The sequence below is a fragment of the Agelaius tricolor genome, unplaced genomic scaffold, assembly GCF_023055355.1.
Source record: "Agelaius tricolor isolate 1412-34295 unplaced genomic scaffold, bAgeTri1.0.p SCAF_69, whole genome shotgun sequence".
In the NCBI taxonomy this organism is placed as follows: domain Eukaryota; kingdom Metazoa; phylum Chordata; class Aves; order Passeriformes; family Icteridae; genus Agelaius; species Agelaius tricolor.
Genome location: NW_027269329.1, coordinates 880,618 through 895,305, shown reverse-complemented (window position 1 = coordinate 895,305; position 14,688 = coordinate 880,618). Strand labels below are relative to the sequence as shown.

Below are 14,688 nucleotides of genomic sequence, written 5' to 3'. Positions count from 1 at the left end.
CAGACACGTGAATGATATCACAAGACACTGACGCAAGCAAATTTTTCCAATAATTTCATCTGGGGGGGGAAGAAAAAAAAAAAAAGGAAAAACAAAAACCACCCAAAACCCTCACATCATAAAAATTAACCACATTTCTCAGATGCTGCTTTAATTGATCCCATGCCTCGGCCTGCACCTCTCTTAGGACAAATTATAGGCAGGAGAAGGGCCTAGAAGAATCAATGGAACGCCTGTCATTAATTGTGACGGAAATCCCGGAGCGCTCGGGGTAATTCTCCTCCGCTCCCCGGCTGGTTTACATCACCCCAAAATGTGCAGTGCCCACCTCCCTGGTGGGGCCACGAGGTAAAGAACCAATCCATGGCTTCCCAGCTGACCAGGAATTGGGGCTGGAGCTGTTCTGTGTAGCCTCCAGCCCCATTCCCAGCTGTCCTCCAGGTGCTTTCCCAAAAATCCCTCTGTCCTGGAAAGCCTGGAGATGAAAGAACCTCCTGGGCTGTAATCACAGTGCTCAACCCCAGGAATTCCAAAATTGTCCTAAATGCAGAGGAAAACAATTATAGCAATTGGGCTGCTGATGTACTTCCCAAATTTGCCCCGTGACTAAGGGGAGCTCTCGGGGAACTGCTCCGACCTCCACAATGGGAATATAAAAATGCTCCCAACCCCGGTGCTCCTCACACGGCTCCTCTTGGTTTGCTCTTCCCACTGAACTCGGTAAGTCCGGATCCCGTTCTCCTGGAGAATCCTTGAATTTGGGGGAAAATCCTTTGCTCATGGGTGCTTTCTCCTGGATGCTTTTAATCTGGGGGGGCATGGACATTCCCATGTCTTTGGAAAGATGGGAGGCTGAGTTAGAAGTTCTGGGTTTCTTTTTTTCCAGTGGTGACGCCTGGAATTTTCAGGCCTGGTTGTGCAAGGAGGAAATGGCTCTTTGTGGTGAGGTGTTGCAATGGGGGATATGGAAAAGTCCCAGGAATTGTTTTTGTCCCTCTGGAGTCCCTGGGGCAGCTCTGAGCTGCAGGGTTTAAACCTTCTCTGTCCAGCAGAGTGTCCTTGCTAGAACTGGCACTAACAAAGCCAGGAGAAGGAATTGTTTATGTGCCAAGATTAAAAGCAGACAGGGAGGCTGGAGACTTAATGAACTCCTTGAGTTGCGCATTTCCAAGAACTCCGGAAAATGCCGGGAGGGATTCGAGTCAGACACTGGGACTCCCTCACTGCGATGGGATTTACCCCAGCCTGTCCCAGGAGCCTGGACACCAAACAAATCCCTTCTTCAGGAAGATTTTCCTTTCTTGGAAAGGGTTTTCAGGATTTGGAAGGGAGGTTTGGAGTCCCCGTCCCAAGGAAGGACTGGATGTGGCACTCAGTGCTCTGGGTTGGGGTTGGACTCTGTCTTGGAGGTCTTTTCCAACTTCAGTGATCTTGGGATCCTGGGGTTCTGGAATCCAGAGATCCTGGGGTTCTGGGGTTCTGGGGTTCTGGAATCCTGGGGTTCTGGGATCCTGTGGTTCTGGAATCCAGGGATTCTGGGGTTCTGGAATCCAGGGTATCTGGGGTTCTGGAATCCTGGGGTTCTTGAATCCTGGGGTTCTTGAATCCAGGGATTCTGCGGTTCTGGAATCCTGGGGTTCTGGGATCCTGTGGTTCTTGAATCCAGGGATCCTGGGGTTCTGGGATGCAGGGATTCCGGGGTTCTGGGATGCAGGGATTCTGGGGTTCTGGGGTCCTGGGGTTCTGGAATTCAGGGGACCTGGGGTTCTGGGGTTCTGGGATTCTAGGATCTTGGGTTTCTGGGAATCTACGATATGAAAATCCAGGGCAAACCCGAGGGGTTCACTCAACACTTCCACCCAACCTCACCTCGCCCACACCACAGCCCTGCCCTCACAAACCCTTTTTCTCCCACCCTGTGCCAGGCTCACCTCCGCCCCTGCACCCCACCATGTCCTGCTGCTACTCCCCGTGCTGCTACTCCCCGTGCTGCTACAGCCTGTGCTGCTCCCCCTGCTACCGCACCTGCACCCGCACCTACAGCTGCAACCCCTGCATCACCCGCACGCTGAGCTGCTGCCGCCGCTCCTACGGCAGCTGCTGCAGCTCCCGGCGCTGCACCACGCGCTGCTACTACCCCTCGTGCTGCTCCTACTCCTGCTGCTACCCCTGCTGCTGATCCCACGGGAAAACCCCGGTGAACGGACCCACGGAAAAACCCCTGTGAACGGACCCACGGAAGACGAACGGATGAGCCCGCCGTTGATGTTTGCACAAGCACGGAGCCCCCACGGTGAAGCCACCACCAGCGGGGCCTTTGCTGTGCTCTGAAATCTCTTGGGATTTCTGGGTTTTTGTTGTTGTCTCTGTCTCCTTCTTCCTGCCTTTCTCAACTCTCCTGGTATTCTGCTTTTAAAGCCTCCCACGGCCCCTTCAGCAACAGGAGGGGCGATCTGCAATTCATGTGAAACTTCTCGGAGTTGCTGCAATGGGGCTGGAGGCCCTCTGTGAAATTAGATTTGGTGTCATCTGCATTTTCAATGAGCACTTCCAGCACTGCTCTGCAGCCCTGGGTGAGGGAGCGTTACGGCTGTCTCGCCTTTGATCTGCTTTTACGAGGACCTGAAGGATGAACAACACAACTTCAGCAAAAAGGAATGTTCTGGAGAGCAGTGACTCATCTCCTGGAGCTGCCTCCAGCATCCCAAAACTATAATCTTTCTGTATCTGTGCCAGCTCTTTTTCTTGCTCTATTAAATACTTTCTGCATTTGAAAAAAAAACCAAACCTCTTGAGGTCCGGTTGTTTTCTTGCCTGTGTCCTTGGTTTGGGTGGGCATTCTGGGAGTTGTGGAACTCTGAAGGGACTTTCTGGACTCAAATCCGTGTCCAGCTCTGGGTCCCTGATGGGAAGGGGGCATTGAGGGGCTGGAGAATGTCCAGGGATGGGAAAGGGGCTGGAGCAGCTGCAAAAGGGTCTGGAGAATCCTAAGGGAGGCTCAGCCTGGAGAAAAGGGGGATCCAGGGGGAATTTCAGGCTCTTCCAGGGGGGATTTGGGATCTGATCCAAGGGAACAGGGACAGAACAAGGGGAAATGGCCTTGAGATGTGCCAGGGAAGGCTCAGGTTGGACATGAGGAGAAATTTCCTCCTGGTCAGGTCTTGGAAGGGGCTGCCCAGGAGGAATGAGGACATTTCAATCTTTTTTTTGTCTTTAGGAGTATTTGCCTTTTGCCCCCAACTTTTCTCCCCCACTTTCTGGCTTTTAGTCCTTGGATTTAGTATGTTATTTTAACTGCACCCATAAAAATGGATTTTATTCAGCTCAAATGGATTTTCTTCTGTTCCGTGTGGAAGATCAAGGGGGTGGTTTGAATTTTCCAGACCAACATCCACACAAGCAAAGCCACCACCCTTCCCTCTTGTCCTGGCCCTGTTCCCTGGGATCAGATCCCAAAATTCTCCCTGGAAGAGCCCAAAATTCCCCCTGGATCTCCCTTTTCTCCAGGCTGAGCCCACCCCAGCTCCCTCAGGATCCTCCACTCCCTTTTCGAGCTGCTCCAACTCCATTCCCTTATCCCGAACCCACTCCTGCCCCTCAGCGTCCATCTTGGCATGAGAGGCCCAGAACTGGACACAGGATTGAGTTCATAATTTTGTCTTCCAATCCTTTTGCTGTGAAGGATTTCATATTTGTGTGTCCTCCACCCAATTTCTGGCATTAATTCGAATTTAAAATAAGTGTTAAAAAAGAGCAAATAGGATGCTGAGGCTTCCTCGGGATTTTGGATGCCAAAGACTTCAAGCTGTTTGAGAAACTTAAATGACAAATAAACCAAGAAATGCTGAATTGATGCAGAAAAAAATCTTTAATAGGAACGAAACACAGAGATAACTTTAAAGGGATACAAAAGGGAAAGACCACACTCCCAAAGTCACATAACACCCACATCATCCAGTCAGAAGGAACTTTTTGTACAGCACTGCCAAAAACACGGAATTCGGTTTGCTTGGAGGATTGAGGAGAAGTTCTGGGTTGAGAGGAGAGCTGGGGCAGTGGGATGAAGGCAAATCATCCCCAGCCCTTCAGCAGCAGCGCAGCGCTCTCAGAGCACCCTGGCCATGCCTCTTGTCCCCAAAACTCTGCCCAGCCACGGTCTCCACTGCTGGACTCTCCACCAATCCCACCAAACCCGGGCTGGGTTTTGAGGTGGCTCCCTCCAGCTTTAGTAGCAGCCCCCAAAGCTGAACCTTCGGCCGTAGCGGGAGCCAAAGGGGTACCCGTAGCGGCCGGAGTAGAACCCGGGGTATCCATAGCAGTCCCCATAGCCGTAGAGGCCCCGGTAGCCCCCATAGAGCCCCCCGTAGCCGCAGCAGTCCCCGGAGCCGAAGATGCCGCGGTAGCCGTAGAGGCTCCCGTAGCCGTAGCGGTCCCCGAGGCCGTAGAGGCCGCGGGAGCCGTAGAGGCTCCCGTAGCCCCGGTAGCCGCAGGGGCTCCCGCAGTCGTAGCCCCGGTAGCCGTAGAGGCCCCCGTAGTTGCAGGAGGAGTAGCAGTCGTCGTCGCACTGGCCTTGGAGGAAAGTCATCTTGGGGAGATGGAGGAGAAACCTGCGGCGGGGAGCAAAGGAAGAGCGGTGAATGCTCCGAGAGCACAACCTCAGAGGGCGAAATCTTCCTCCTCACCAGTCCCGTGAGAACAAGGGCAGAGGAAAAATTATGACTTCAGCTGCTCCTTAATGCCCTGCTTGTATAATCTGCTCATTCACCCACTGCCTTCAAATTATTTTATGTTCTACATTCATGCAGATTCAATATATTCGCATTAAACTGTTTCTGTATTCCTGGCATTGGTGGAACTCCTGATGGAATCAGTGGCCACAGATCAAAACCTTGCTGCTGCTTCAGGGTTTTTTTTCTGAGGCGATTAGCAATCCTAATTTTCTTTTAGGATATCAGCTTTTCATGGAGCTCTGCATTCCTGACGCTATCAGGAAAGTCTTCCCAGAATTTTCCTGTGATAACACCCCTCAGGTTTTGGCTCCATCACCCTAAAGCCCATTTCAGTGCTTTCCACCCATTTTAATTTGCACCTGGAAATGCTGAGAGCCCACAGAAGAAACCACACAGCGTGGACACACATGAGAACATCTGTGTGGCCAGACAGACCCAAAATCCCACTTAAAATAGGAGATTTAAGAAAAACCCACCAAGTGTCATGGTGGGGAAACCCTTCCCTACCTCTGCTGTCCTGAAAATCCCTTATCAGGGAACCCAGGTACCAACAGGACCAGGAAAGTTCCACCTTGCAGCTTTAAAAGCTGAACCCAGCCAGCCCACGTAAAAGGAGCAGCAAAACCTGACAGTTCAGAGGAGCCACAACCCCAACAGAAATTCTGAAAGGAAAATTCCCAGCGCAGGGGGAGAAAGGAGGCACAGCTTACCGAGTTCACAGGGAGGAGAAGGCGGGAATGCTGATGAGGAGCCCTGAGCTCCAAGCCCTTTTTATACTCCAGCTTTGCCCTCCTGGCTTATCTCAGACGCCCTGTGGATTCAAAAGGTTTGGAACCCTACTGGTTGGCAAACAAATTTGCCTGTACGCGTCATATCTTCAATTAATGTAATTTTCCTCATTGTTTGGGATTATTAGTGTGTTCCCGTATGTCCCACGTATTACAGGTTTCTTTCATCTTAACATTTTCTGGGCCAGCAACATTCCTGATACCATTTTACTGCTTCCCTTGTCGAATCTGAAATTTTTTTTAATTATAGGAATGCTGTTTCTGATTTTTCAAGGTCATTGGATAAAAAGAAATTTTCAGTAAAAAAAGGAAAACTTTCCAACTTGTTTGAAAGTATTTGTGTTCAGTGGGAAGATGCACCATGGGGTTTTATCTAAAGGAAATGTAAATGTACAGATTTTACATTAAATCTCATCAACTTCAGGAAAAAGGAGCAGAACTATTAATAAATCTCAATTCCAAAGTGCTCCTGAATCAAAGCCGTGCTGCTGCAGGAACAGGAAGAATGTTTTTAACAAAAATCCAACTGCATTTTTTGCAGCATCATTCACTGGAGGCTTGACCCCAGTTCAGCAGAGCAAAGTGGAGAATTCAAGCCTCAATTTGATCCGGAAATAAAGAAATTACCAGGATTAGCACTAAAAGAGCATTAAATGAACACTAAAAGAACCCTGCTGGTATTTTTTCCACAAAGAATCACCACATGCAGAAGTTGTGATAGGGAGGAACTGTGGAGTTTAGGGCAGAGCTCCTTGGGTGACCTTCACCTAATTTCTGGCATTAATTTGAATATAAAATAAGCGTAATAATGAGCAAGCAGGATGCTGAGGCTTCCTCCAAATTTTGAATACCAAAGCACTTCATAAACACTCATTAATGTTTTCAATTTGCAAAGTGTTGCTGGATTTAAATATTAATAGTTTGCCACTGAAAGACACCACCAAATTTAATAATACGGTCACTCCTCAAGTTCTCTGATTCCTGAACCATATTAAGGTGATGTTCTTCCATGAAAGACAAAAATTATCCCAAAAGAAAATCACTTAAAATTGGAAGGAATATTTGGGGATTGCCCACAAGGTGGTTGGAAAATGTCTTTGGGTTTTTGTTGGAGAAGCTGGGATACGAACCCCCCCGTGAGACTCCACCAGGAAGGTCGTGGAGGCGCTGAGTGGAGGCTTCTCAATCCTTGGGACACCAAAGCACAACCTCTCTCTCTTTGTCCTCCGCCAGCGGCACCGAGAGGCGCCAACACCAAGCCGACGGCCCACCTATGGCGCCACCGCCTTAACAACCTGAATATTTCCCCAAATAGATATCCCTCCAAATTAATAAATATCTCCTCAAGTATCTCCCTTGTTTGGCCACAAGGAATTCAGGGGCAATTTCCCTAGAAATGCTCTAAGATTAAAGAAATTCTAAAGCGTTTATGCTGGCGCCGCGACGCCAAGCACGGAAAATATGAAAATGGTTGTGACGTAGGTTGGAGGAATAAGGGGTGGGATGACCCACTTTGGATGGTATAAAAACCGGACCCCTGACTCCGAAAAGTCATCCGCTCCTCTCGACTTCTCCTCTCAACTTCTCCTCTCAGCGAAGCAGAGGTAAGCATTGGCTCTACTCTCCTGTGAGTATGTTTCTCTTAATATTTCTTCATAAGCAAAATTATATATCAAATATGAATATGGATATGGACTTGGATATGATTATGAATATATATTAAATTTATGGTGGTTATTTATATATTTATTTAACAGGTACTGCTGTGTCGGCATATATTTCATAGAATATAAATAAAAACCTGTGCCTATGTGCAGGTACAGACATTCTGTAATAAATTTCTTGTTTTAGAGCCAACGCCAAGCGCAAAATTTCCTGCAATCTCAAGGAATTTTGCTCTTCCACTCAAGGCGTTTTGCTCGTCTTTCCTGTGCTTTTTTAAAATATTAGGCTTTGAAGCCCTGAAAACTGGAAATTTGCTACCACAATCTTGTAGTAAAAAGTAATTTTCAGTTCTGGGTTATATTTATCGCATTTTTCTTTCATTTTTTATATTTCTCTGATTTCTGGGGCAAGAAAGCTCAGCTCTCAGCTGGCAAAACCGTCATTCGCTATGTTTAATCAGCAGTTTACAAAAGTTGACGGGGGAAAAAAAAGCAAAGTTGTTTGGGATTGAGGATATTACAAAAATAAACGAGTTAATTAAGAGGGTTAAACCGATGCACAGGAGGGACCGAGTCGGAGCCTTTGCTCTGCCCTCAGCAGCTCATAAATTTTTGTTTCTGGGTGTGTGTTCCAGGCTCTCCAAATCAACAAGGATGAATTCCTTCAAGGAGTGCTGTGACAACGCTTGCTGCGCCCAGGGAGGCAACGACAACTTCGGTGGCTTTGGAAGCCCCAACTTCCGTCCTAGGCGCTCCTTCAGCTTCTACCGGGACCAGTGCCAAGATGTGCCCCCGTCTGGCTTCAGGAACGTCGGGAACTTCTTCCCCTCCTCCGGGAACATGCGCGGGACCGTCTACCTCAGCCTGAACGGGGATATTGCTGGGAAGTTCTCGGGGAAGATGGAGGGGCTCCCGGGGCTCCTGGGTAACTTTGGTAGCCTGGGAAACATGGGATTAAGCGTCCCCTTCTCTGTTCAGTTTGGGGACAGAACCGTCTGAGCTGTTCCCAGCAGGAGTAGCTCCCATAGGACGGAATGCAGGGCACAGATTCATGGCTTTGGTTAAGGTACTGAGGAACGCCGAGCGCTCACGCTTCCAACTCTGGGGGATGTGTGGGCGCCAGGCTGTGTAGCACACCCCATGTAACCCTCTGTAGTATCTCCCGTCTCTCTAGCTGTCATTTTCAAAGGGCTGAGGCACCTTTAGAGCACTTTGGTGGAGTGGGAAGAGACTTTTGGGTGTGAGGAAAGCGCTTTCCAAGTTCATCCACAGCGACTTTGTGTGGGAGTTTCTGCAAAAAATCCACTTTGTTCGACTCTGAACAAAGGTGATTTTTAGCAGAGGAGCTCCTGCTCTCAGTCCCTGCTGCACCTCACCTGACAGTGAACACGAAGAAAGAAACACATTTGGACTGGCAAACTCCACCATTTCCACCAGGAAAATCATCGCTCACCATCAGGATCGCTCTGCTCGCCAAAGCCCCTTCTGTATCTCTGCCAACTTCTTCTTTCTGTTCCTCACTGCTTCTCATTTCCATTAAAATTACTCCTGTTAGAAGCATCAAATGTCTGCTTTGTTTTTGTCTGGGCACTTTAAAGGGACCCCCAGCCACCCTCAGGAGCCCTGCAATGAGAGGGCAGGCCGGACTCCAGATGTTAGGGACTGTCACCACATCTCCATCTCAATGGCCCCTGCCCTGACTCATTTCCCCCAGCAGAAGGCCAAACCTTAACCAGACTTTGGGTTTACCCAAATATTCCCCCAGACAGGGGCATCGCTCGGGTGATTTTGCCCCCGGAGAGGAGAGGCTCCTGGAGCAAAGCGGCGGTTTGTGCTTGCGCGACAAATCGCAAAAAACGGGAGATTGAGGGGTATCTCGTGGTTGTCCAAGGGAGGAGATCGGTGATGCTCGAGGTTAAAGCCACCCAAGACGAAAGACCAAAGGCGGCCAAGCCATGGCCAGCTGCTGGAGGGTTCACTCCTCTGCAGATGGAGCAGCCGGTTCTTCAGGGAGCTCCTGCCAGCCTCTGCTATGCCTCTGCAGGAGCACTGGCATGGGTTTGGCATGCTAAAGATGATTTAGGTCCAAAACATTAACGATTATTTAGATTTAGAAAGCTAAAGATTACTTCGGTCTAAAATATTAAAGATTATTTAGATTTGGAATCATTAAGATTATTTAGGCTTCAAATATGAAGCATTATTTAGATTTAGAATCTTAAAAATTATGTCGGCTTCAAACATGAAGGATAATTTAGATGTAGAACATTAAAAATTATTTCAGTTTTGAATACCAAAGACGATTTAAGTTTAGAATACTAAAGATGATAGGTGTTTCAACAAGCAGAGACCAGGCAGAGCTGCCTGGATCCCCCGTGAGCCCAGTTCCACACCAAAGAGCTCAGCAGGAATCAAAAATGTCATTGCAGGAGTGACTTTGAGGGGTCACCTCTGGGCTGATTTCCCAGAGACAGCCATGACCGCCCCTCCTCTCGCCATGGTGGCCTCCTGCAGAAGCATTTTTGCATTTCCCAGCTCTCAGAGCAAAGTGGAGGAAAGGCTTGACAAAATAATTAAGGGATGAGGTTGGAGAAGCCATTCCACGGGCAGAAAACCAGGAGCCGTCAGCAGAAACGCTGATCCTCCAGCCCGACATCCATTTCTTTCCATCGTGTCATTGATTTTCCCCAAAACTCTGACCTGGAGCCCGTTCCACGGAGCAGAGCTGAGCTCCAGAGCTCCATTTCCTTGTCTGGGCAGGAGCAGCCCCAGCCAAGAGCGAGGGCTGGTCAGATTCCTCCGCGCCCCGATTTGAGCAGGACGGCCCCAGATGGATGGAGGTGCCCCAGGAACGGGGGAAGGTCAGGGAGGAGCCTCCCCCCAAGCAGAGCACAGCCCCAGTAAATCAGAGCAGCCCTTTGAAAGTGGCAAAGCCTTTAAGAGAGGTTTTGCAACCCTCCTGCTGTCAGCAGGGAAATGGGCTGGGCTCCCCAAGGAAAGCATTAGGAAATGGTGGAGTCTCCCAGCATGGTAAGCTCAGCTTATCTCCCTGGGATGCCTCGGGCACACAAAGCCTTCTCCTGCCTGCACAGAGAGCGTGTAAGGGCTTGGACACCCTTGCACAGGAGGGGAGATGGAACAAACCTCAGGAAGACAAAGATTTGGGTGAAATTCTGAGTGCTTTGGTGCCACCTGACCTCCGTCCCTGCCCAAGTTTGCCAGCACAGCACCATTTGTGACGTCCTTCCCTCCTGATGTCCCCCTCAGATCTTTCCCTGGGGACAGGACCCACAGGTGGTGATTTCCTGCCAGCCCCAGCCCTGTCACCCGCTGTCACCTCCCGCCGCAACGCTGACCTGGAGCCACCTGGCTCCCACCTCACTTCCCCTCCCTGCTTTGAATGCAGTGGCTCCGAGGGCGTCCCTCAGCTCCAGGGATCCAGGGCACCTCCAGGATCTCCTCCTCTGCTGCAGGTCACCCTTCTGGAGACACCGGAGTGCCAAATTCCTCACCCCAGATGCTCCCGTGGCAGGAGTCACCAAGCAGGGACGGGACGTTTCCTCACCTGTTCGTTCCAGCTCGTCAGGAGAGGTCAGGAAGTTCCAGATCATCCTGGAACTGCAGCCCAGAGCCCTCCCAACACCAAAACTCGTTTTCCACGGATCTGTCCTGATGTCTCAGGAACATTTTTCTCCTACGTCTGTTCTGGGTGGGTGAAGAGACCTTAAAGTTCACCCCAGGTGGCTCCAAGCTGGCCTGGGTCGCTTCCAGGGAATCCATGGAATATCTTGTGCCAGGCCTCATGTGGAAAAATTCCTTCCCAAAATCCAACCTAAATTTCCCTTCTTTTGGCCTAAACCGATTGCCCCTTTCCTGTCACTCCAGTTCCCGACCATCAGCTCCTCCACAGCTTCCCTGATCTCTCCCAGATCCTAAAACCTGAATTCTTTTGTGTCCTGAGGGATCAGGACACACAGGAGGACACAGGAGAACGAGGACACAGGAATATCCTGTGCCAGGGCCTCACATGGAAGAACGTCCCAAAATCCAACTTAAATTTCCCCTTTTTCAGTCTGAACCAATTCCCCATTTCCTGTCATTCGAGTTCCCAACCATCACCTCCTCCACAGCTTCCTTGATCTCTCCCAGATCCTAAAACTTGAATTCTTTTGTGTCCTGAGGAATGGGGAACCCATGGAATATCCTGTGCCAGGATATTCCATGGATTCCCCGTCAAGTTCTTCCGTGGAAGAACTTCCCAAAACCCAACGTAATTTCCCCTCTTTCGGTCTGAACCAATTTCCTGTCCCTCCAGTTTTCAACTATCACTCCTCCACAGCTTCTTTGATCCCTCCCAGATCCTAAAACCTGAATTCTTTCGTGTCCTGAGGCTCAGGAAAAGTGGGATGGGGAGAGGAACTTGCGGCCTGGCTGCGATGTTATCATAACAGACGACAGCCGGGTGATTTAAATAACTGCAAACCAACTCCTGTAATTCCATCCCGACTCCGGGAATGTATTCACTGGGGAATTATCCATTTAAATGTTCCCTTGGGAGCATTTAATGCCACAGGAGATGCCTCCAGCAGCAAGATTCCCTGCGAGGCTCAGGATCTTCCCAAACGAGAAGTTGGGCACCTCGTTATTCACCCAAACTGGAGAAAATTTTCAAATTATTTGTTAAGAATTCCAGCCTTTTAGGAGAAGGGAAATGTGGGGCACGGAACAGGAAAAAAAAATGGCAACAAGAGAAAAAAGAATTTCAAAATTTGCTTTATTTAAATGGATATTAACCCATAATTAACAGTGAGACACCCGATATCTTTAGTCCTGTGAAAAGACATTTCACACAAAGTTTTTAAATCAAATGGAATAAAAATGTATAAAAAATAGTTCTGTAAAACCCACTGGCAGAATTCCATCATTTCACTGATTTTTCTGGTTTGTGGTAAACACAGATCTCAATTTAGGCCATGAAAGAGCACCTTGAGAGGTGTCAGTAAACTGCAGCTCCTTCCCAAATACTCCCAACAACAAAGGCCTTTGAGGTTTTGGGGGATTTCTCCCTGGCTTTTGAGGTTTCAGGGATTTCTCTTTTGTAAGGATTATGTGGTTGGGGAGAATCTGGTTTAATCACCTGCTCCAGAGCTCGCCAGCATTAATTACACATTATTACAGTGCCTGGGCAGCTTTGTTTTCCTTCCACATGAGGATAATAATTCCCCAAAGAGTGACTACCCTGGAATAATCCCGCATTCCCACGTCATCCTGCAATCCTTAAAGACACTGAGGCTGTTCCTCACACTCTGCATAACATTTCAGAGCTGGGGAAAGGTTTATTGCCAATTTATTCCCAAAGAAATCCCCAATTCCATGGGGGAGCATCAAAATCATGTTCTGGTTATCCTGGTTATTGAAGGGGGAACGTGTCCAGGGGTGGGAATGCGGTTGGAGCAGCTGGAAAAGGGAATGGAGGATCCTGAGGGAGCTCTGGGGGCTCAACCTGGGGAAAAGGGGGATCCAGGGGGAATTTGGGATCTGCCAGGAGGGATTTTGGGATCTGACCCCAGGGAACAGGGACAGGACAAGAGGGAACGGCCTCGAGCAGTGCCAGGGGAGGCTCAGGGTGGGAAATTTGGGAAAATCCCTCCTGGAAAAGGGAAAAGGCCTTGGAGTGGGCATCTCTGGAAGTGTCCAAGGAAGGACTGGACGTTGGTCTGGGTGACCAGGTGGGGATCAGCATCACAGCTTGGACTCTGTGATTCTGGAGGGTTTTCCAACCCTGTGCTCTGGATCCTCAGAACACCAGGAAAAGGAGCCAAGAAAGCCAAAACTGAGCAAAAATCTCAGTTGGAAACTGGAAATGTGGGGAAGGAAGGGACAGCTGAGGCCGTGCAAAGGAGATCACCCACAGACCTTGACCAGATCCCTCAGGAATTTCCCTCTCCTGGTGGCAGGATGGGGTTGGGGCAGCAGGACAAGGACAGGGGACACACAGAGACACCAGAAAGCTGCTGTGACATCTGGTTTAATGAGGAAGAGCAGGTGAGACACAGCACAGGTTACAAACTGCCCACAAGCCGTGGTTTGATGCCGGGTGACTCAGGGAGTGTCTGGGGCTGCTCCTCCTGTGGTGACAGCCAGCCCTGGTCACACAGCACGGCAGCAGAGACGGGGCTGGGGCGCTGCAGAACCATTTTTATCCATCAGTAGCCATGGAAAGAGCTTAGAAATGGATCTGAAAGGGGTCTCGGACCAGATGCTTGACATTGCCACAGTCACAGAAGCACAGAATGGTTTGGGTGGGATTTTAAAGATGATTCAGTCCCACCCCTGCCATGGGCAGGGAACCTTCCACTATCCCAGGTTGCTCCAAGCCCCATCCAGCCAGGCCTTGGAAACTTCCAGAAGGATGAGCCAGCCACAGCTTCACTGGGCAACCTGTGCCAGGTCCTCATAAAAAAAGAATTCCCTCCTAATCTCTCCCTAAAATCTAAATTTCAAAAACCTAAAATGCTAATTTCTCCCTAATCTAAACCTACAAAGATCCCCCAAGGAACCAGGAGCAACCCTTAGCTTTGAGAACACCCCAAGGAACCAGGAACAACCCTTAGCTTTGAGAACAGAGTGCTCGGAAAGAGAGGAAAGCTTTAGAGAAGGAAAACCAGGAAGGGTAGAAGGAAGGAAACGGATTTTTGAGGCCTTCAAACATCCACAGATGGTTTTAAGGCCGCCCCAAGTGCTCAGCTCTCCCTGGAGCCGCGTCCTGCCGGTCACCCTCGTCCAGCCATGGCCTTAGCAGCAGGGTCTGCAGCTGCCCACCGGGTACCCCCGGCCCCACCTGGCCCCACCATAAACTTGGGAAGCTCCAGGGGTTCGGGCAGCACCAAAAGCGCCTCCAACAACAGCTCCGACACCGGCTCCGGTGCTGCCCCCGACGCCGGCTCCGACTTCGGGCACTCCCACGGAGCCCACGGTGCTCTGCTGGGGGAAGGTGCTGAGGATGGGCCCAGGGAAGGTGACCACCACGGGAGGAGGGTAAATGACCACTGTGGAGTCCGGGCACTGCCGGACACAGGGCTCGTTGCAGGAGTCGGCCACGGGCTGGGGCACGGCCACGCCGCAGGGGGAGGCGCTGCCGTCGGTGCAGGGGCTCAGGGAGTGAACCATGGCTTGGGTGGGGATCTGTGGGGCAAGGGAAGAGCAGGAAAATAAAATTCACATTGGTTTCATAATGAAACATGAGGGTAAAAGGCTACGAAGAGGCTCTAGGGACAGGGAGGATTGGCATAGCTCAGAACCCAAAATACATCCCGGAATTGTGTACTGAATGCAAATGGAATATGCATGGAATATTACTCAGATCCCACCCAGATCTGCATTTCTCAGTGGCTGAACAGTCACAAATGGATTCATTTACCAATCCCAGAATGCCCGAGGTTGGAAAATCCCCCCAGGATCACCAATCTGTGATCAAATCCCCACTTTCCCAACCAGACCAGAGCC

General features: G+C 49.9%; 2 protein-coding genes across 2 annotated transcripts; both read right to left on the bottom strand.

The window, feature by feature from the left end:
* Positions 1 to 4,225: 4,225 nt before the first annotated feature.
* On the bottom strand, positions 4,226 to 4,585 carry LOC139585001 (keratin-associated protein 21-1-like). Its single transcript, XM_071417380.1, has one exon. It carries the CDS (start codon positions 4,583 to 4,585, stop codon positions 4,226 to 4,228), a length of 360 nt encoding a protein of 119 aa, XP_071273481.1.
* Positions 4,586 to 13,977: 9,392 nt separating this feature from the next.
* On the bottom strand, positions 13,978 to 14,352 carry LOC139584971 (claw keratin-like). The gene has a single exon (XM_071417355.1). The coding sequence runs from the start codon at positions 14,350 to 14,352 to the stop codon at positions 13,978 to 13,980; it is 375 nt and encodes a 124-aa protein (XP_071273456.1).
* Positions 14,353 to 14,688: the final 336 nt, after the last annotated feature.